Source organism: Lemur catta, chromosome 18 (genome assembly GCF_020740605.2).
Source record: "Lemur catta isolate mLemCat1 chromosome 18, mLemCat1.pri, whole genome shotgun sequence".
Taxonomy (NCBI): domain Eukaryota; kingdom Metazoa; phylum Chordata; class Mammalia; order Primates; family Lemuridae; genus Lemur; species Lemur catta.
The window spans coordinates 23,123,848-23,147,847 of NC_059145.1; the positions used below are offsets into that span (position 1 = coordinate 23,123,848).

The following is a 24,000-nucleotide window of genomic DNA, read 5'->3' on the forward strand; positions in this document are numbered from 1 at the left end:
TTTGCCCTTTATCTGTGGTATCTGTAGTAACTCTAGATAGTGTCAGAATTGTATTGCAGTAACACCCCAATTAGGGTAGAAAACAGTCCCTTTTGAGAATGACTGAGCTGAAGTTAACCATGACTTTTTATTTTAATAGATGCTCTCTTATCTAGGTAATTGAAACCAATAGTTGTCTGGTTAACAGAAGAAGTCATTTAGAGAAGGTATTATTAAAAAAAATTGAACATGCAATATTAGGGTTCTCCAGAGACACAGAACCAATAGGATAGATTAGAGGGGATTTATTAGGGGAATTGGCTCCTGCAATTATGGAGGCTGAGAAGTCAGACTGTCTGCAAACTGGAGACTCTGGGATGCCAGTAGCATGGCTCAGTCCAAGTCCAAAGGCCATGGGACCAGGGAAGCCCATGGTGTAACTCTCAGTTCAAGGCTGAAGGCCTGAGCACTCAGGGGCCACTGGTGTAAGTCCCCAGAGTCCAAAACCAGAGAGTCTGGAGTTCTGATGTCCATGGGCAGGAAAAAAAGGGTGTTTGACTCCAGGAAGGATAGGGAGAGAATTCACCCTTCCTTTGCATTTTTGTTCCATCCAGGTCCCCAGCTGATTGGATGTGTCTGCCCACATTGAGGCAGATCTTCCCTGCTTAGTCTGCTGACTCATCTGCCAATGTCCTCTTGAAATATCCTCACAGACAGATCTAGAAGCAATACGTTAGCAGCTTTCTAGGTATTCCTTAATCCATTCAAATTGACTCTTAAAATTAACCAGCATACATGCCTTAAATATTTTATTTGAACTTAACACCCATAAATGTACATGCATTTACCAATGGTTTGATGTAAGATCAAGGTCTTTGCTTTAAGCATGGATCTAATATCTCCGTTTCATATGGTCTTGCTTCCATAAAGCTCACTTATTCTTTGTCGTCCCTGAATTCCCAGTTTTTTGTTAAAATGAAGTGTGGATCTTAGACCCTTGTGAAGCCTTATAGAATTAAAAAAAACCAAAAAAACAAAAAAAACTTTGTCCCTCTCTTTTGTGCTTGTTTTGCCTACGCCTCAGTTGATTGCATTTTCCATAATTTGATTTTGGGTCTTTCCAAGCATTTGGATTCCTTTTTGGAAAAGCAACTCTCTTGGTTTACATAATATTAAATTAGGTCATGTAATTCCATGTATGCTAGAAAGGGTATAAGTAGGTTTGGTAACACTCAGTTTAGTGAATATGAAGCTCAGCTCTTGCTCTCCCTGTGTGATACCATGCGTTGTGCTCTAGCAATCCATGACAGTCGCCTAGGAAGGCATGGGGTAGCGTAGTGGTCTTTGCATCTCCGAGTCCCTTTGTAAGTTGACATATCAATTTCTTTCTTATTAGTAAAACTTTATTGGAATTTCATCTTTTAATGAAATGACTTTTGGGGGAGCTTTTGATGACACCACAATTTTAAACTCTTTTTATTGTGTGTTAATCCAGAAATGTTTACTTCTAGTACCATAGTAAGATACGGGTTGCACAAAAATTATTCTTTTGTTTATAAAATGGGAGAGGGCAAGGTGGGTCTTGAGAGCAGGCATATGTCTCCATCACTGGCACAATTCAACAAAAGTATATGGAGGATAATCTGGAAATTGACACCCCTAAAGCTGTCTTGTGGCTATACCCACTGGAAATTTCAAAGCAGGGGTTCACATGCCCTAGTTTGAAAACTGCTGTTTTAGAACATTGGTTAAGAGAGCTTCTGCTCTGTTTACTTTGATTCTTATACTGATTTTCATTTTCTTCATACATACATACATACATACATGCAGTCTTGCTCTGTTGCCTGGGCTAGAGTGCAGTGGTGCATTATAGCTCACTGCAACCTCAAACTCCTGGGCTCAAGTGATCCTCCTGCCTCAGCCTCCCAAGTAGCTGGGACTACAGTCATGAGCCACCACGTGCAGCTGATTTTTCTATTTTTTGTAGAGACGGGGTCTTGCTTTTGCTCAGGTTACTCTTAAACTCCTGGCCTCAAGCAATCCTCTTGCATTGGCCTCCTGGAGTGCTAGGATTATGGGCGTGAGCCACCATGCGTGGCCTCATTTTCTTTAATTTTAAAATTAGTCCTTACTTATTTCAAAAATTCTCTTCCTCACTTGCATTCCTCAAAGATAATCACTATTATCAGAAGTGGTAGTTCCTACTAGATTTTTTCTGGGCATTTCAAAAACATGCTCTCACCAACCTGTCCTGGGCCATCACAAAGTTTTCTACCTTTACAGCATTTAAAATGCATACCCCTACAAGTAGCCCAATTTTTACCTTCTTAGGGCATCATTCCTAAAATCGTCATATTTTTAGGAATAAGGCATTTTTGACTAAGTATTTTTCCTAAGAGATGTATTAAAAACAAACAAAAACCAAAAAAAAAATGGACTAACAAATTCAGAATATAACAAGTTTACTATTTAAACAGGATTTTATTGGATTTTTTTTTTGTTGTTGTTTTAATGAATCTGATTCCCTGACTATCCTAGAGGGTGGGCACAGTGTCATGCAGGGACATCTTTCCTGGGTGTTTATGATAGGAAGGTGCTCCTGGCAGGCTTGTAGGACATTGATACGGCTTTTACGTGACAGTTGTTTTCTTGTATTAGTGTAAGCCATATATGAAAAAGAGGATTAAAAGGATTAACTTATTAATTTAAAAAGAATTTACTGACTGTTTACTATTGGGATCCGTCCATGAATAAAGGAGGTGTGTTTCCTGCCCTCGTGGAGTTTGTAGCCTGAGAGATGATATGCGGGAAAAGATTATTAGTATCTATTAAATATTACTTAGTGGGATTTTCACTTTTGTCTTGGAGGATTATTTTATGAACACATAATAATTATATATATTTATGGAGTATAGTGTGATATTTCAATACACGTATACATTGTATAAATATCAAATCAGGGTATTTAGCGTATCTACCACCTCATACATTTATTATTTCCCTGTGGTAAGAACACTCAAAATCTTCTCTTCTTGCTATTTTGAAATATACAATACAATATTGTTAACTATAGTCACCCTATATACACCAGACCTTACTCCTCCTGTTACTTTGTACCTGTTGACCAATCTCTCCCCCTTTTCGTCCTTGGCCTATAGTAACCACTGTTCTACTCTCTACTTCTGTGAGATCAACTTCTTTAGATTCCACATGAGTAAGATCATGCAGTATTTGTTCTTTCTTTGCCTGGCTTACTTCATTTAATTTAATGTCCTTCGGATTTATCCATGTTGCCACCAGTGACAGGATTTCATTCTTTTCTGTGGCTAAATAGGATTCCATTGTGGATATATACTGTATTTGTTTATCCATTCATCCATTGATGGACACTTAGGTTGATGTCATATTTTGGCTATTGTGACTAGTGCTGCAATAAACATCGAAGTGCAGATATCTCTTTGACATACTGATTTCATTTCCTCTGGCTATATACCCAGTAGTGGGGATTGCTAGATCATATGGTAGTTCTTTTAATTTTTTTGAGGATCCTACACATTTTTTTTACATAATGGCTCACTAATTTGCATTCTTACTGACAGTGTTCATGATTTCCCCTTTCTCCACATCCATGCCAGCATTTGTTATCAAACTATTGATATTTGATAACAGCCGTTCTAACTGGGGTGAGGTGGTGTCTCATTGTGGTTTTGATTTGCATTTCCCTGATGATTAGTGATGTTGAACATTTTTTCACTTACCTGTTGACCATTTGTATGTCTTCTTTTGAGAAATGTCTGTTCATGTTTTTTGCCCACTTGTTAATTATTTTTTGCTATCGAGTTGAGTTCATCATATATTCTGGATATTAACCCCTTAGTAGATGTGTGGTTGGCCAAGTATCATCTCCCATTCTGTTGGCTGTCTCTTCACTCTGTTGGTTGTTTCCTTTGCTGCACAGAAGGTTTTTAGTTTGATGTAATCCCATTTGTCTAATTTTGCTTTTGTTGCCTGTGCTTTTGGGGGTCTTATGTGTTGGAGATTTTAACAATTGTTAGTATTCTTGTATGGAGTTGTGTGTACATGTGGGTGTGTGTCTGCTTAAGTAAATTTGAGAAGTGTAGCACATAAAGATATAGTATTTTTTTTTTACCAGAAAATCTTAGCATTATAGGAAAAAATTTACTAAAAATAGAAAATTTACAGGTTTTTAGAAAGAGTTATCAAATGCAAAGGAGTCAATTCTTGTGTTTGTATGCATATGTGTGTGTGTTCACACATATGTATGATACATGGATATATGGATATTTATATGTGTATATATAAGGACTTAGCTATGAATGTAAGATACTGTGGTTTGGGAAATCATCTGTCTGGTTGGATTTCAAAATGTAAAATCAAGTTTATCAAAGTAATACTGGTATGTACCTAAGAAATAAACTGCCTCATCTTTCTGTACCCCTCATCCCATTTTCCAGCAGAAACTATTGTTTTCTTTTTTTCTATTTTCTGTTAACATTGAATTTCTAAACAATATGAATATACTCTGATTTGCTGATACATCAGTTTTAGATCTTATGTATTAAACTCCTGTTAATGCAGTGTTTCCTTTTTTGGACGGTTTTCCTGTTTCTAACTTCTTTATTTTCACGTGTAAGTTTTATTTGGTTTTTTTTTTTTTTTCAGTGGAAAAGTCTAAGATTTTAACATACCCATCACTTGACTAGTGTACATTGTACGCAATAGATAATTTTTCACCCCACAACCCCTCTCACCCTCGTCTGAGTCCCCTATATTCATTAAGTCACTCTGTATGACCATACATACACATTGCTAAGCTCCCACTTATGGGTGAGAATGTGTAGTATTTGGTTTCTTGTTCCTGGGTTACTTCACTTAGAATAATGGTCTACAGCTCCATCCAAGTTGCTGCAAAAGACATTACTTCATTCTTTTTGAGGGCTGAGTAGTACACACACACACACACACACACACACCCACCCCACATTTTCTTTATCCGCTCATCAGTGGGCATTTAGGTTGGTTTTATAACTTTGTGTGAATTGTACTGTGATAAACATATGGGTACAAGTGTCTTTTTTATAAAATGACTTCTTTTCCTTTGAGTAGATCTCCAGTAGTGGGGTTGCTGTATTGGATGGTAGATCTACTTTTAGTTTTTTCAGAAATCTCCATGCTGTTTTCTGTAGAGGTTTTACTAATTAACATTCCCGCCAACAGTGTATAAGTGTTCCTTTTTAACTGCATTCGCACCAGCATCTATCATTTTTTGACTTTTTGATAATGGCCATTCTGACGGGGTAAGGTAGTATCTCATTATGGTTTTAACTTGTGTTTCCCTAATGATTAGTGATGTTGAGCATTTTTTCATATGTTTGTTAGCCATTTGTTTCTCTTCTTTTGAATATCTGTTTATATCTTTTGCCCACTTTTTAATGGGGTTGTTTTTTTCTTGTGATTTGATTTCCTTATATATTCTTAATATTAGGGCTGTGAAAGATGTATAGCTTGCAAATATTTTCTCCCATTCCATAGGTTGTCTGTTTGATTCTGTCTTTTGCTGTGCAGAGGCTTTTTAGTTTAATTAAGTCCCATTTATTCATTTTTGTTTTTGTTACATTTGCTTTTGAGATCTTAGTCATAAGTTCTTTACCTAGACTAATGTCAAGGATAGTTTTACTAGGTTTTCTTTGAATATTTTTATGGTTTCAGGTCTTATATTTAAGTCGTTAATCCATATTGAGTTAATTTTTATATATGGTAAAAGATAGGGATCCAGCTTCATTCTTCTGCAAGAGGCTATCCAATGTTCCCAGCACCATTTATTGAATAGGGTGTCCTTTCTCCAGTGTATGCTTTTGTCTGCTTTGTTGAGGATCAGTTGATTGTAGGTATTTGGCTTTAGTTCTGTCTCTATTCTGTTCCATTGGTCATGTGTCTACTTTTATACCAGTACTATGCTGTTTTGGTTACTGTTGCCTTGCAGACTAACTTGAAGTTCGGTAATGTAATGCCTCTAGATTTGTTCTTTTTTTTAGTATTGCTTTGGCTATTGTGCTCTTTTGTTGGTTTCATATGAATTTTAGGGTTTTTTCCCTAATTCTGTGAAAAAATGACTTTGATATTTTGATAGGAATTGCACTGAATCTGTAGATTACTTTGGGCAGCATGGACATTTTAACAATATTCATCAATATTCATTCTTCCAATCCATGAGCATGGAATGCTTTTTCATTTGTTTATGTCATCTATGATTTCTTTCATCAGTGTTTTATAGTTCTCCTTGTAGAGATCTTTCACCTCCTTGGTTAAATATATTCTAAGAATTTTTTTTTTGCAGCTATTATAAATGGGTAAATGGGATTGAGTTCTTGATTTGATTCTCAGCTTGGTTGTTATTAGTGTATAGAAATGCTACCAATTTGTGTACGTTGAGTTTGTAACTTGAGGCTCTACTGAATTCATTTATCAATTCTAAGAGACTTTTGGGAGGAGTCTTTAGGGTTTTCTTTGTATAAGATCATATCATTGGCAAACATAGATAGATTTGACTTACTCTTTTATGATTGGGGTGCCCTTTATTTCTTTCTCTTCCCTGATTGCTCTGGCTAGGAATTACAGTACTATGTTGAATAGAAGTGGTGACAAGTAGGCATCTTTTTCTTGTCCCAGTTCTTAGGGGGAATGCTTGCAACTTTACCCCTTCAGTATGATGTTGACTGTGGGTTTGTCATATATGGCTTTTATAATTTTGTGGTATGTTCCTTCTAGGCCTACTTTGCTAAGGGTTTTCATGAAGGGATGCTAGATTTGATCGAATGCTTTTGCTACATCTATTAGGATGATCATATGGTTTTTGTTTTTAATTCTGTTTATGTGGTGAATCACATTTATTGCTTTGCGTATGTTGAACCATCCGTGCATCCCTGGGATGAAACCCACTTGATCATGGTGAATTATTTTTTTGATGTGCTATTGGATTCAGTTTACTAGTATTTTGTTGAGGATTTTTGCATCTGTGTTCATGAGGGATATTGGTGTGTAGTTTTCTTTTTATGTGTGTCCTTTCCTGGCTTTGATATCAGGGTGATACTGTCTTTGTAGAATGAGTTAGGGAGAATTCCTTTCTTCTAGAACTTATGGAATAGTTTAATTTAAGGCCTTGTCTTGAAGTCCTGAAATTCCTTCTTTTGCTTGGTTTAGTCTATTGTTAAGACTTCCCAGTGTATTTTCAAATTCCTTAAATGACTATTTTATTTCCTGAAGTTGTTATTTTTTAAAATTATTTATCTCTTTAGTGAATTTTTCATTCATGTCTTGAATTTTTTTGGTTTATTTATTGTGGTTTTCAATTCTTTTTTTTACTCAATCATTCATTTTTATCTGGGACCTCTTTCCTCATATCAGGATAGATAGCTTTGTGGTTCACTTATTCTCCTTTGCTGGGAACTCTGCTGCTCAGTGTAGAGAGGGGGGGAGGTATGCTGACTTTCAGCTCATACAGGTAGGTTCTCACTGTGGTGTTGCTTGGCAGTTTGGGTCAGTTGGACCTCAGACCCCTGAGAGAGTGTTCAGGTGCCAGTGGTGGTGGACTAGGTTTGGTAATCCCCAGTTCTCAGGCCCCTAGATGCGGGGACCAGAATGAGACTGGGCTGGCAAACTTTCCCTGAAGCCTACCTGAGTTCAGGTGCTGGCTGTGATAGTGAGGGGTGGGGTACTCTCCTGCTCCCAGAAGAATATTTAGGCAGGCGAGGGGTGGAAGCACTGTGAGCCTGCAACAGGAGGGGCAAGCCCCTCTTGACAAGATTAGCAGAGGCAGGCAGCTGTCAGACATACATGCTACTCACACCTCCTTCTCTCAGCAGTGACAGTGGTCTCTGTCCTTTGTGGGCACAAAAGTGCCCAGATTCTCAGCTCCCACCTTGACCCAGCTGCAGCACAGGTGGTGGGGGCAGCTCAGCCTCCTGCATGCAGGGCTACCAGACTGGCTGTGGGCTATGGCTAAGATGCTCCGGTGGGGGAGGTGTGGTTGTGCCAGGGACTTGCCTCCAGGGAGGGTGGGCTCTTCCCAGAAGAGACAGGCATCTCAGCTACCACCACCCTTCATCAGCATAGGTGGTAGCTTTAGTCCTTGGGAAACATGAAAGCACACTTGCTGTGGCTTTTTGGAAGGAAGGGAGCGCACCCCAAGCTCCGTGGACTCCCAGGTGTGATAGGTTCTCTGTTAGAGGCAGGGCAGCCACTCCCAAGGGCCTTGTTTTAATCTTCCCTTGTGGAACCCTCGCTGGTCCCAAGTGGAAACAGCCGTGGCTGCCTCAGCAGCAGTGGGTGGATAAGGGGAGGAAGAGTGGGCCCTGAATGGTGAGGAACTGGTACCCTGGTCTGCTTTGTCTTAAGAGGCCCTCTGGTGTGCTGCACCCTCCTCTCAGTTAGAAGTGGTCCACCCTGAATACCTAAGCTCTCTGAGACCCATAGCTTCCCAGGGACCCACTGGTCCCCGTAGGCTGCTGCTGTCCAGGTGGGCGCTAGGGAGCATTGGTTGTGGATTCAGTGATGTAGAGGCCCAGAAGCTGAGATCCCCACTTTGGGGACAGCTGCAGAAACACTGCCTGTCTGTGAGAGGAGGGGAATGATTGCACGCTCAGTGCAGAACCTGGGCATGGTGAACAGAGTACTATTAGAGGTGTACCCCACCCCCCAAAAGCCTAGAACTGCTTATCTCACTAGTCATCTGCACCAAAAGCTCATGCTTGGGAGAAGTGCCTATGTCCACAGCATTGGGTGGTCAGAGGAGGGAAGGTCCCTATCTCCACATTCCTTCCCAGGCTTCCCAGCTTTAAACTCCCAAACTGGCACCTTGGGCCTATGACCAGAGAGGGTGGGGCCTCTTCCAGGCACACACTGTGGGCAAGATGCTGAAGGGAGTACCATCCACTTGCATCTCAGTCTCACTTCAGTCTGTAGCAGGGTGGTGGGAATTGTCCTAGGTGTGTGTAGGAGAGCTTGGGTGCCCCGTCCCTCCTCAGCTGGGCAAAGCGGTAACAGCCTGAGGGTGGGACATTCCCTGGATTCAAACTCCCAAAATGGCACCCTGGGCCTATGACCAGAGAGGGTGAGGCCCTTCTCAGGCTGGCTGTGCTGGCAGGAGACTGGGGGGAGTGGAGTTCGCTTGAGACTCGGTCCCACAGCAGCTGGCTGCAGGATGGTAGGCACTGTCCCAGATGTGTGCTGGAAAGCCTGGTTTCCCTGCCCTTCCCCAGCCAGGTGGGGGCTGCAGCCATGTCGAGTCCAAACCCAGCCCAAGGGTGGGGGCACTGTCCAGTGTCAAACTCAGAAATGGTGCCATGCACCTGCGACCAGAAAGGCTGGGGCCCCACCCAGGCAGGCAGCATGGGTGAGAAACTGTGGAAAATGTCTGTACATGTCTCAGTCTTGCCTGCAGCTCACATCAGGGTGGTGGGGTCCCTTCCCAGAGGTGTGTGGGTGCACTTAGGCTTCTCTATCCCTTCTCAGAGCCATGTGGTGGTTACAGGTGCCCCTACAGTTCCCCAATATCTAGGCTCTCAGAACAGCAGCTGGCTCAGGCTGCTGTAGGCTCTGATACCTATGGGAGTCTGCGTGGGTTCCCTTTGTGGAACAGTGTCTATGTACAATCTCCAAGCAGCTCACTATGTTAGGACTGAGACTTGCATGGCTTGGGGGGGGGAGTTCTCTTGTAGTCAAGATCATAAAAGCTCACCTTGGAGAGTAGAACCCTGGGGGCTTCTCTCATACTGTCTCCCCATATTTCTCTTGGCTGCCAGCCAGTGCCTGGCTGGGCAAGTGGCCTTGAACCCTCCACTTACTCAGTTTTGGTGACTTCTCATCATTTTCCTGGTGAATCCTAGCATTCTCTCTTAGACGATCTATTCAAAATGTGAGACTCTGCTTACCATCTGATTCCTCTCCAGGGAGGAGGCACATACTACCTGTGTCTAGTCAACCATCTTGATCCTGTCCCCCATGTGTAAATGTTTTTAGCTTATGCATTTTATCAAATTCCATTTCATTCCAGAGATCTTCTGCATTCCAGCTTCCTGTCCTATTCTGGCTAGTTGAAATAATAACCATGGGGCTTCATTTCCTCACTCTTTTGCATTGGATTCCTCATGTTCTGGGTTCCATGTCTCTCTCCTTCTAACTCCTTTATTTTGCTACAGCATATCCTGTAATAAATTCTTAAACAATTGTGTTAAATGTAAATAAAAGTTTTTGAAGAAGTGTCTGAGATATTTTCTGTCTCACACTCCATTGATAGTTTTGTTGGGTGTCAAAATCTTTCTGAGAGTTTTAAAAGCATGATTCCATTGGTTTCTAGCATACAGTGTTGCTTTTGAGCAGTATACTAAAATTGTTTTTTTCCCACATGTTAATATTTTTTTCCCTTGGCTTCTCCAATCTTTCACAATTTTCTTTTTGTTTTTGTCCATGATATCTCAAAGAAGTTTGAATTCCATGGGGATGTTGTCCCTTGGTGTAAGTCTGCTCTTCATCCTATGCTGCTGGGCACTAACTGGGTTCAAGTCCTTCTTATCTGGTACATGTATTAATATTTTTTTGGTGTTATCCTTACTATGCTTCTTGTAGTTGTTGCTCTTTATCTCTAATGTAGGATTTTGGGCTATCTGCATTGTTTCTTTAAGTATTTTCCATTTATTTACATAATTTCCATCTCTTTATGTTTGCCTTTTGAATTTCCTGAGATATTTTCTTGGGAAAAATGAATTTTAGCTATTAAAAATTCTCATGAATGCTTTTATATTGTCTGATTGATTTTTTTTATCATAGCATTTTGTAGCATCTTCACATGCTTCTCTCTCTGGGAAGTATCATAGCAGAAAGATTAATGGCATTGTTTGAGAGTCTTTATTACCTGGATTTGATACGTGGGGTTTTAGTGTTTTTTTTTTTTTTTTTTGATATTTGATGAATGACCTTGTGAAACTTTGTCTTGTTCCCTTCCCTATAGTCAAAGATTTAATGAGATTGTGTAAGTGTGTGCACATGTGTGTGTATTCATTTTGTAACTATGAGATTTCACATAATAAATAAAACTGATGAGGAGGTAATGTGTAACTTTAGATATCTGCTAATTATTATCTCTTCCTCCTCCTCCTCTTCTTTTTGAGTGGTACTACTTTTAGGTCCTTGTATATTCCTTGCATTAATTCTCTGTCCTCTAGTTTTTATTTTTTCTGTTTGTTTATTTAGGTCTCTTTCATATTGGAGACTTTCCCCCAGTATGGAAGTGTGGGATCTTTGAATACGGATGAGACTTGGTGACTGTGGACTTAGTTTTGAGCACACTCACGGTCAGGCAGGCCTCCTGCTTTCAGCCCCATGCCTTGAAGCACCTTGAGGTCCTTGGAAGTGAATCAGTGTCTCCTCCTCAGTGTCCACTTCTGTCTGTCTCAATAAGTCACTCCTCATCCACATGCTTTCCATCTTCCAAAAGACTGTTGAATGTCTCTCAACTGTTGATGCCTCCACTTCTGTTCTTTGCTCTTGTGGGTTTGTATCTTTTGTTTTTCCTGGGATCTTAGGAAAGAGAGAAGATGAACATAGGTGGTCACTCTACCATCTTTAACAGAAATTAAAAGAATTAAACCATCTACTGAAACCTGATTCTACTAAGTGCTATAATATTAAGGAGAGGTCCACGGTGCCATGTCAGAGTAGCATTCTAACTTTACAATTCTGGGCTTAGATATTTAATGACTTGTATAGTGTGTCAACAAAAATAGCATTTATAAGAGAGAGTTTAAATAACACCTAAAATATTGTTTAGGTCGTAACAGAAAACATTATGCAGCTTATTGCTGGAGTCTGTTTTACTTGGAAGTAAAATAGAACAAAATTTCCTATGGGAAAATGTTAAAAAATACAAATATACCTTTTATATTTTAAATGTATAAGTAGAAACTTAGCACCAATTTCTACATTATATGTACACAGATTTATTTATTTTTGTCCACTGAGATGGTTCTGCGTACAAATTTATTAGAAGAACAAATAAGAAATCTATCAACTGTGGATGAAATGTTGTTGAAATAACAAATGCATATATTGAAAGGGACTTACTAAACTTTGTCTTGTTTAGTTTTACCTTAATTCTTCATTTGGCCTTATTCTAAATATAATATATATAGTTTTGTAATAGGTCCTCTGAAACTGAACACAAGCAGTTTCACTTCTCCTTCTGGCTTCTCTGTCTTTTGATAAACCTTACACTTAGCTGTTCCCCTGCTTTTGTGGGAGTGGGAGGAGAGTGGGGTGACTAAGATGCAGAGGGAGGCGCCAGTGAAGGGTAACACCAGTGCTCTGCTTTGTCTTTTGCCTCTAAATGGAGAGGCTTTTGCAGTCTCTTCTGTCTCTGCAGTTATGTTCTTTCAGTAGCAAAGTGCTCAGTGTGATCGACTATGCATAGCGAGCCACTTCATTTGACTTCCTCTCTCCCAGTAGCCCTGCTGAGTTTGAAAGCTTTGAAAGTACAAGGCAATAGTAAAACCAGAAGCCAAACAGGAACTGGTACACCTAGTATAGTCCAGTGCAACAGGGATGGAAGCATGACTTGTATTGTTGGAGATACCCTAAATTTGGTGTGGGTTGGCTAATGATGAGAGACCTGAGGGTTTAAGGAGGTATTTGTTGTATGAATACTTGGGGCAGGGGGTAGTAAAGGAAGTTATGTGCCAGGTGGGAAAAAATTAAAGATTGCTGCCTATCTCAAATTGAGTTTATACCAGTTGGATATGGTGCCATTGTAATGTTGATTTTTGCTCCTAAAAGGCATTCATTTTTTCTTACTCTGAGAACTATAGTTAAAAAAAATAATGAAATTGAATTCAATTTTTGTATTTAAGATCTTCCTAGTTTAATATTATAGTTGTTTAAATAGCTTATATTAATAACAGTAATAATAGCTATGATCATATTTATTACTAGTTCTACTACTTATTGAGCACTTACTACATGCCAGGCACCACTGTCAGCATTTTAGCTATATTACCATTTATCCTCACATCAAATTTCCGAAGGTTCATTATTTTGCAGCATGGAAACCAAGGTGAAGTGAAGCCACTTGTTGAAAGTGGTTTACAGAAGTAGAGAGGTGGCACGGTAGCTCTTTAAGCAGAGGAACCCGGGGCATTGCCTCTAAAATGACTCCTAGTCTTCTTGTAATGTTAGCCTTTCTCCCCCAACTCCTTATTTGGAAATTTTTCAAATCTAAAGAAATGTTAAAAGTACAGTGAGCATATTTATATTCCTTACTATTAATAGATTTGCCACCTGTTCACATTCTACTATATCAGAACTACCAGGTAAATAAGTATCTGTCTCTCTAACTATTCTTTTTCTGAATTGTTTGAAAGTGACAAACCACATCTATTTCCCAAGACCATTCTTTAATACAATTTGGCATTGTTATAATCTTTGTTGATATAAACTGAGGCAGACTTGATTTAAACTACCTACAGTTGGGGACAAAGATTATATCTTATAATTGATATTTCCCAGTGCTGTAATGAATTGGGCTTCAAAGCCATTTTACTGTACACATGCTCACAGAGAGACATTTCAAAAACATGACTGATCCCAATAGATGTGTTTTGCCCGATTATGTTTCTAGTGTGATACCCCTTAATATTAAGAATTTCACCTTTTGTTCAGCCTATGAAATTATAATCACTAAATGACAGTGTATTCGTCAGCAGGGACTGCCGTAACAAAATACCACAGGCTGGGTGACTTAGACAACAGAAATGTATTATCACGGTTCTGGAGGCTAAAAGTCCAAGATGAAGGACTTCCTGAATTCTAGCAAGAACTCAGTTTCTGGTGAGGGCTCTCTTCCTGGCCTGTGGATGGCTGTCTTGTGGCTGTGTTTTCACATGACCCTTTTTCTCTTTGCCAGTACGGAGAGAGTGTGAGCTCTCTGGTGTCTCTTCCTCTTCTTATAAGCACATCAGTGCTGTCAGATTAGGACCCCACCCACATGCCCTCACTTAACCTTACTTACCTCCCGAAGGCCCTGTCTCCAAATACAGTCACATTGCGGGTTAGAGTTTCAACATATGAATTTGGGGGGGGATGCAGGTCAGTCTATAACAATTTGGTAAAATTCTTATGAAATATAGGAAGATTAGGTTCAGTGAAAAATAAGGTATATCTCAGTGTAACATTTCAAAGTATATGTTGTTTATTAAAGTGGGAGATATTTCTGGTTCATAAATATATGCGTATGTGTTATATGTATATGTGTATACATGATCATCCATGTCATGCATTCTGAAGACCAAGGTTCACCTAATGAGGAGATCCTCTCAGGGAGTTTATTCCATGGTGCTTAGCATCTTGAGATATTATGAATCTTTTAACTGATGGTATTTTTGGAAAAGAATAGTAAGCAGTAGACTTTTGATTAAGAAAAATGATAAGAGAAAGTCCTTAGAAAAGGTAGTGTTTTGAGTAGTGAGGGGAAAAAACATCAGGACTTACTGGAAGTGGTGAGCATGGGAAGTTTTTAGATTCTTTAAAATCTAAGAGACTGAGGTCTGTTGGTTAGAATAGATTATTGTTTTGTTTTGATTTTTGACCAGTTATTGAAAAATTTTGCTGGTAATATCTATTAGAATAGAACCACAGTAATTCTTCTCACAAAGACAGGGTGTTCCAGGCAGATGGGAAATTTTCCTTGAATAAAGTTGGGAAATACATTGTAATATTTGGACACAGGAGGAAGGCACTGAGGGGAAAAGGAAAAGAGAGCTGGGATATAATTTTTAGGATTTTGCTATGATTGTAGATGTTCACAAAAGCATTCAAGAGCTTCACCAATTTTCCCAAGGGCTTCTCTTTTTAGCCCTTTGCCACTTAAATGACTCTCTTTTGAATATTCCAGTTGACTTTCTTCTCTTCAATTGTTGACCTAAATCTGCCAAATTCTCAGTTAATAACTGTGAGTGGTATTCAAGCAGCTCTCCAACATCACTTTTATTGACTTTTATGAAATTCATCTTTTATAATATTTGCATAACAGGATGTTTTGGACGGTCACTGAGAGACGGACAGACAGACTTGACAGGATGGCGCCTGGTGTTGCGTAGGGACTAGTTGCATGCGGGCGAGGCATTTTTTTATTTTGATGTTTTTAATAAATATCTATTTAATACCAAGAGCCATAGCTTCCATAGAGGCCATCCTTTACAAGGGTAATTGACAGCAAATGGGAGAGAGAAAGACTAACTAAAATGTTGTGCTCCTGTCAAAAGCCTGCCTGTCCTTTGATGTCCCACCCATTTCCTCCTCTGAGACAGCTCTACAAGATTTACCCCATCTGCATACACATATGCTGTAATTTCTCACATCTTAAAAAAATTGCTACCATCTGTATCCTTTATCGATTGCATTCTCATCTCTCTGCTTTCCCTGATAACAGAACCTCTCAAGGAGTCACCAGAGTTATTGTCTACAACTTGCCACTTTCTGCTCTCTCTCAAACCCATTCTGATCAAGATTTACCTGCAGTCTTTGACAGCCACTTTTCTTGTTAAGGCTACCAATTATCTTCAGATTGTGACAGCCAGTGGTCTTCATCTTACTTTGATTCACAGCAATATTCAGTATGTCACTCCCTCACCCTTGGTACCTGTGTTCACTGGGCTTCCAGAACACCACACGTTCATTCTGGTTTCTCTTTTTGGGCCACTGGCTGTTCCTTCTCTTCTCCCAACCTCATAACATGGAATTGATCTTTTTAAAAAATCTTAAAGCTACAATTTTTCTTTCTGGGATTTTTATCTGGTCTCATGACTTTAAATGTCACCCACATATGCCAATGATGAGCAAATGTCCATCTTAAAGCCAGACTTCGCTCCTGAACTTCAGACTTAAATGTGCAGCTGCTTATTTGACTTTCCTCAGGTATCAACATCTGAAATTTAACAACCAAGCTCCTAGTTTTCCATGGTTTATTTAGGGGACACCCCCACTCTTACTAGTTGTTCAAACCAAAATGTTTGGAATCAGCACTGATTCTTCTCTTCCTCTCACATCTAAAATCCAATCCATCAATAAATCCTGTCCGCTACCTTCTAAATGCATCCAGAATCCAACCTCTTCTTCCCACCTCCACTACTACCACATTGGTCCAAGCCACTAATACCTCTATTGTGACAGGAGTTGGCATCTCTGCTTTCATCCTCGACCCTTTTTAATCTGCTCTGATCACAGGAGATCCTTTTAAAATATAGCCCATTAGGTCATTCTAAGGTCAAAATTGCCAGTGGCTCCTCATTTTTCTTTGAAGTAAAATTCCAAGCCTCTCATGAGGCCCCTTGTAATCTGCCCAGTCATTACTTTCTGGCATCATCTCTTCATTATCCCTTACCTCATACAGCTCCAGCCACAAGGGCCGCCTTCTTTCAGACACCACAAGGCTTGTTTTCTCATCTGTTTTAATTTCTCACTCAACACTCAAATGTTAGTTTCCTAGGCCCTCCCTGTTGTAAATTGCATCTTTCTTGCTTTGTGTTTCTTCCATCACTAAAATATGAAAGATCTTCCAGGAAGATGATTTTTTTTTTGGCCTGTTTTGTTCAGTGTTGTTATATTTCCATGTCCCTGGCAAAGAGTGAATTTTCAGCAAATATTTATCAAGTAAATATATAATCAAAAACCAAATGTTATTTATTCATCATCTATATATAGTGTTTGATGTAGCTCACTATGTTCACCAAGCATTTAATTTTACCTTTATAATTATTAGATATTACTTAGGAGAAATATGAGATTGAGAGTTTCAGTCAAATTACCTAATCTAGAAGCTGGCTTTTTGGTTTAGTTCTTCTGACTCCAAGTTCAATGCTCTCTTTTGCGTTACCAGCAGGTAAAGATAAGAACTTTTCCATCATAGAACTGTCAGATATTTCCATTTGGTTTCTCTACTTGTTGAGACTAGAGGTGTCTCTCTTCTTTATTGCCTTATCTGCAACACCTAGCAGAAGACCTGGCACATAGCAGGGTCACAGTAGATGTTTGTCCTCACAACTGAATGGTTACTATCGTCTTAACTTGTATACTGTGACACCTTTTTTACTAAAAGCCAAGGTGGGGTAGGGATAAGAGAAGAAAGTTGAGAATTATAAGGGAACCACAACTAGGAACACTGGGCATGATTGCCAAAGGCAGTGATTAGCCACAGCCTCATTCTCTGCTTTTATTTTATAAAATCTTGCATTTAGCCTTCTCTTTTTCTCTGTTCTGTCCCCATGGAGAGAAAGGCTAAAAATTCCATAGAGAAATCCACACTCAAATAAATGCCTTCTAAGATCACTAGAGAGTGAGACTTCTCTTTGAGGGTGTATTTTCTAGTGCTGGGCAGGAGGAGGAAGGGGAAAAAGGATTTGAACAAAAGGGAAAGGATACAAGGGAAATAATAGCGTGAAGAAAGTCTCCCTAATCTGATGCCTTCTGTGTCTCTATTAGCTTTCAAGTAGTTTCAACTGAAGAGCTTCTATTGCAGATGCGGTTTTGTGTTTTTATTCCTTTTACAATAGAAGGGCCTCTGCCTGCACTGGGACAAATGGGCATTTTCTCTATTGTTTGAAACTTTTCTTACAAGTATATTTAATAAGGAAAAAAGATACATACTTAAAGCTATTTACTCTTTAGATAAAGTTAATCCGTCCTCCATAGCAGTCCTGAAGCAATCCATTTTTGTTGTAGGGATTATCATAACGACTTTAATAGCGTCTACATTAACTATCCCGGTGAGCGAGGAAACGTGCATCTTACAATCTTACATTTTACAGCCCTGCCAATACTTTAAGTCTTCTTTTTTGAAAAGAAAATTTGCAACCCAACTGCAAGTGTGCAAAGGAATCGAGTAACAGTTTCAAGTTTCCCCACTTAAAAAATATGTCTCAAAGAGCACCAGGAACACTGTTTGGCACATAGTATGCTGTATCTAAGAGCTGGTAAAATAAATAGAAATGGATACCTACCCATCTACCCACCCATCTGCCCACCCAGACAAAACCAGAAGGGAAAGGCCTAGCAACTGACAAGCATTAACAGACAGTGTAGAGGGGACGGTGTTTTGTTTTTTCTTTGTCCAGTTTCTCTCCAGAGAGCGGCCTCATTTCTGGATAACTCTGTCTTGCCTACCCCAGTTCACACTTCAAACCTTTAACGTAAACTCCATATGAGAAGTTTCATCTGCAACCTCTCACTTACCGCGTGGGCCTCATGTTATGTTCTCAATATTTAGCTTCAGTTTTCGAGATGGACCCCCACACCATAATGTTCCCCTGCTGTTAAAGAGGGAACATTCATCCTTGTTTTAGGTGAATTTCCTTGAAGTGGCCACTGTCTGGTACCAGGCTGATTGGATAAGACATTTCTTCTGGACCTTTTTAGAGAATTAGGGTCATCACAAAAGCTACTAACTAGTCTGTTTTAGCTTTAATTCCCACCCCCCCATCCTACAATACTATGTGTCATACATAGTTTTATGATATTTGTGATGGTTAATTTTATGTGTCCATTTGACTGGCCCATGGGATGGCCAGATATTTGGTCAAATGTTATTCTCAGTGCGTCTGTGAGGATGTTTTAGGATGGGATTAACATTTGAATCAGGAGACTGAATAAAACAGATGGCCCTTTTTATTTTTTTAAGATGGGGTCTCACTCTTGCTCAGGCTGGTCTCGAATGCCTGAGCTCAAACAATCCTCCTAGCTCAGCCTCCCAGAGTGCTGGGATAACAGGCGTGAGCCACAGTGCCCAGCCCAGATGGGCCTTTTTAACGTGAATGGGCCTCATCTAATCTACTGAAGACCTGAGTAGAACAAGAAGTCTGATTCTCCTTTGAGTAAGAGAGAATTCCTACCTGACCACCTTTGAGTGGGGACATTGGTCTCTTCCTGCCTTCATACCCCAACTGAAACATCGGCTCTTGCTGGGTCTCCAGCCTGCCGACATTCACATGGGACTTACATCACTGGCTCTTCTGGTTCTCAGGCCTTTGGGTTTGGACTGGAAATACACGAATGACTCTCCTGAGTCTTCAGCTTGCTGACTGCAGATTTGGGGACTTGCCCATCTCCATAATTGCATGAGCCAATTGCTTATAATACACATCTTTCTATATACATCTTGTTGGTCCTGTTTCTCTGGAGAACCTTGACTAAGACACTGTTAAAACACGGGCTGCTCAGACAACTAGAATCAGCGATTTCTGCGTGTAGCCCATACTGGATCCTTACCTTCTGCCATCAAGCGTTGAGCAACTTTAAGTACCTGTTTCTGAGTACCTGCCTGCTGTGCCAGGGGATTACAAAGAAACAAAGTTAGATATCCTTACTCAAAAATCATAGTCCAGCGTCATCAGTACGCAAATTTCTAGAATGATTGTCTATGTGCAACCACACAAACACTCTTATCAAGTAGCAAAAGATGTTTTCAATGGGAAACTGGCCATGTCCTGTGACTTGCTAAGGCAGAGATGCCGTTCTGGCTCCACTTGCTATTAATGAAATCTAAGCTATTAAAGCCAAAGGGGGGGACCTTTTGTCCATCCTGTGAGTGCCTGTACACTGCTTGGGTTTGAATCTTACCTTTTATCAATGTCTAGTTATGCGACCTTGGGCAACTTAGTCACTTTTTGTACATTTTGTTAAATGGAACATAGGAGCAAAAATAGTACCTACCTCACAGCATTTTTATAAGATTGCACAGGAAAATATTTGTAAAGAATTTAGAACAGTGCCTAAAACCTGCCATATTTTGTCAAATCTAAGATGCTGTTAATTCAGAAATATACCACTATTATGTGTATTCCTAAGAACGAAAAGCAGTGCCAGGTTTTTTATTATTGTAAGGTGCTATTTGGGTGTGTCACCTCTTGATGTTAAAAGATGAAAAAATGTATCTTAAAATCAATGAAGTACAATGGTTGGTGCTGTGTAAATCAGTAAAATCCTGGATGAAGCAAGCTGATTATTCAGGGCAGTGTGGACTAGTCCTACACTTGAATAGGAAAAAATCCATTTGCATTTATCTAAACAGCAACAAAATCTAAGCAAACCATAGTATTACTGAATGTCCACATCGCTTCTTGACTAGTCCAAGAAGTTACTAAACCTTTTTTTTTTCATTTTCTTAATGAGGTTTAAAGCTGCCTTCATTATGGACTCTCTGGGGTCATTTAATAATCTAATTAAGCCATGATAGTTGTTACAGACTGTATGTTTGTGTCCTCCTCAAATTCATGTTGAAATACTAAAACCCCCAATGTGACTATATTTGGAAATAGGGCATGTTAGGAGGTGATAAAGGTTAAATGAGGTCATCAGGGTGGGGCCTTAATCTGACAGGGCTGGTACCCTTATAAAAGGAGGAGATACCAGCGCTATCTCTCTTCTCCATGTGAGGACACAGCAAGAAGGTGGCTGTTTGCAAGCCAGGAAGAGAGCCCTCACCAAAAATCAAATTGGCTGACATCTTGATTTTGGACTTCCAGTCTCCAGAACTATGAGGAATAAATGTCTTTTTTAAAAGCCACTCAGTCTGTGATATTTTGTGATGGCAGCCCAAGCAGACTGAGACAATGACCAATGGGGAGGGCAGTCTCTGAGAGAGAACCATGGATGAATTCATTCTGGTCCCTGCTCATGGCTGGTGATTAGCTGTCAGGGAATGTTTGACCTGAAGGTGCTTATCTGCAATGGGAAACCCGAAGACGAGATTTCCCCACCAGCCCTTCCCAGTCCTCACTTCTCTGCTTACTCAGTGCTAAAGTCTCATGCTACTTTACTGACATTATAAGTACTATTTATTTTTACAATTATGTACAATAACCTATGGGAAATAGACACTCTTGTTAGGAACATTCAATTAGGTTTATAGTTTTAATCACTTCTCCATATTCATGCTTTCTTCGGTAGTGGATTAGAAATTTTCTCTCTTGCTAGTAGTTTGAGACTCTGGGCACTGGTTCTGCCTCTAGGTGTTTTACAAGTGAAACGTTGCCTGAGTATTTTGTTCTCACCACTCATTGCTTCTGCTTCTGTCAACAGTTAAGATAGTATGACAGGGAAGTTTCCGAAAAAAATTCAAAATAATATAGAGGTTATTTCTTGGAAAGCCTATCTTTATGGATAAAAATTCTGAATTATGAAATACTCTTAAACAAGTTTTGCTTTGAAGCACACGCATCAACAGAAACCAAGTAAAGCATGAAGCAGTGGGAATCCTTGGGGAAACCTGCTTTTATGAGTAGATGAAATTACTTACAATTCACATAACAATTTATATGTAAATGGTTGTATCTGAAAACTGTGAGCATGCACAAGGGTACTTGTCTTTCATTAATAACTTGTGAACATTACCTCTGCAATCTTCTTTACATTATTTTTTTATCAGAGCAAAGATAAGTCTCTCCAGCCGGAGTTGGTGTATTAGTTATCTATTGCTATGTAACAGATGACCCCAAATCTTAGAAGCTGAATACTAGGAGGTGGGGATGACTGGGAAGCATCTTAGAAGGTGGCTGTCACCATTGACACATGACCTAAGCCAGACCAGTCAGGCGCTGCCTTCTTGGAACTGATACTTTGAGCAGAATGACAGACACAAAGTAGAATCCTTCAGGTTGATCCATGAGAATGGTTCTCCTTATTGTCAAGCTGTGTTCTCTCTTGGTTCTGTAACTCCTGACAATTTTCCAATAAATTCTCTTTGCATTCAGTTAGCACAGATCAATTTCTGTTGTTATAACAAAACACTAACTGATAAAATGGATTCTAGTGTAAATTACACTTCAGTGTATGTGAAATATGGACACTACTTTCTGTTTATCTTAGGACTATAGGAGTCAGGTTTCCCATGGTTGGCAATGGGAGATACTAGTAAAGAATTGTGGAGAAAGTAGCAAGAACCTGTGGTGTTAGATTGGACTTGGAGACATCAGTGTGAATTCATGCTGTGATATACACACACTTCCTCAACCTATTTGCTTAGAGGACCCTGAGTCACTCCCAAGTAGCAATGAGTAAACATACACGTTGAGATTTTGGTTCCTAAATCCGATGCGCCACTAAAAGTAGTCACGGCTCCTTGGAGAAATGATGGGGACAGGGAAGATACTATGTAAGCCTGGAACATCTTCAGGGTCAGAAAGTTAGTAAGTTCTCAAAGAATGATGGGGATACATCAAAATGACACAGCTGTCAGTTTGGTCTCCTCCTGCCCAGATCTGGGGCAATTTCAACATTAACAGAGAATCAGTCTTACAACCATCATACTGATAATTGATTCAGGGGAAAATCATCAATGGGTGCTAAAACTAGTAGATAAAAGTTGAATGAGAATGGGATATATATATATATAATCTTGATACATCTCCCCTCAAAATGCTTATTATACAGAGAAAAATAGTATCTTTACAATGGAAAAGCCTGGTAGATTTCATCTTAACTATGTGATTAAAGGTAATAGCACTGATAATGGGACAAAAGGGCATCATATGTTTCCTGATACGATACACTACAAATATAGAATCACTTCTCGGGTACTCTGCTAAAAATGCATTACTTTAATCAAGAGGAAGAATCGCACAAAACCAAATTGAGGGACATTCTACAAAATAACTGGCATGTACTCTTCAGAAATGTCAAGGTTAAGAAAGATGAAGGCTGAGGAATAGTTTCTGATTAAAGGAGGCTGATGAAACGTGACAGCTGTATGCGGTGCATGCACCTTGGCTGGATCCTGAGCAGGGGAAAGGTAGCTATAAAGGGCATTATTGGCATGTTGGCAAAATTTGAATATAGTTTGTACGTTGCATAATAGTATTCTATCATCAAATTTTCTGATTTTAATCGTGTAACAGTGTCTTTGTTTTTAGGAAACACACACTGACGTATTTAGGGGTAAATGGGCATCATGTCTACAGTAGAATTTCCAATGACTCAGAAAAGCATAGGAAAGAGAGTGAATGGCAAAGCAGATGGGGCCGCATAGTAACAATCCAGGAACCTGGGTGAAAAGTCTCATATTAGTTTGCTATTGCTGCTGCAACAAACACCACCCTCGAACAGCTTGTTTCTGCAGGTCAGAAGGCTGGCACAGTATGGCTAGATTCTCTGCCCAGGGTCTCAGCACTGGGTTAAAATCAAGATATGAGCAGGCTGCATTCCTTTCTAGAAGCTCTGGGGAAGAATCAGCTTCCAGGCTCACTCAGGTTGTCGGCAGAATTCAGTTCCTTGCTGTTGTAGGACCGAGGTTTCCGTTTCCTTGACTTGTGGCCCCTCCATCTTCAAGCCAGCAACGGCACCTAGAGCTCTCCTCGCGCCCAGCTTTGACTCTCTCAGGGCTTGTGTGATCACACTGGCCACACTTGGATAATCTAGGCCATGTTTCCTCTATTAAAATGAGCCAGTTAATCTCAATCACATCTGCAAAATCTCTTTTGCCATGTAATTAATGTCACATAACCATGGGTGTGACTCCAGGGGTCGAGGAGCCTGGGGCCCTCATTTCTGCCTACCACGGGTCACAGGAGTTTTCTGCACTGCACTTTCTCACCTCCTTTAACAGAAATCTGAAATGACGCCAGAATAAAATGTTACAAAGATTCATATGCATTCATTGCACAGGCAGTTGGAAGATGGCATCGTAGCACTGTTGATGATTTTGGTGGTTTCATTTCCTCCTAACAGCACTGGGTCTGTTTCTCTCCCTCATTACCTCCCAGGCCACCACCAAATCAAGCAAGGGACCTGTGAGGTGGTCGCCGTGCACAGGTGCTGCAATAAGAACCGCATAGAAGAGCGGTCACAAACGGTCAAGTGTTCTTGCTTCCCGGGGCAGGTTGCTGGCACAACTCGGGCCCAGCCGTCTTGTGTTGAAGGTAAGACCTATCTGATCAGTTTCTCCGGTATTTCAAAGGGGCCTCAAAC

General features: G+C 39.9%; 1 protein-coding gene across 1 annotated transcript in view; it reads left to right on the forward strand.

The window, feature by feature from the left end:
- The window catches only part of TAFA4 (TAFA chemokine like family member 4), a 165,566-nt gene that overhangs the window by 121,244 nt on the left and 20,322 nt on the right, over positions 1-24,000 (forward strand). Inside the window, exon 4 of the mRNA XM_045529665.1 lies at positions 23,796-23,951. Coding sequence (XP_045385621.1) covers positions 23,796-23,951 — 156 coding nt within the window. The remainder of the gene's footprint in view (positions 1-23,795; positions 23,952-24,000) is intronic.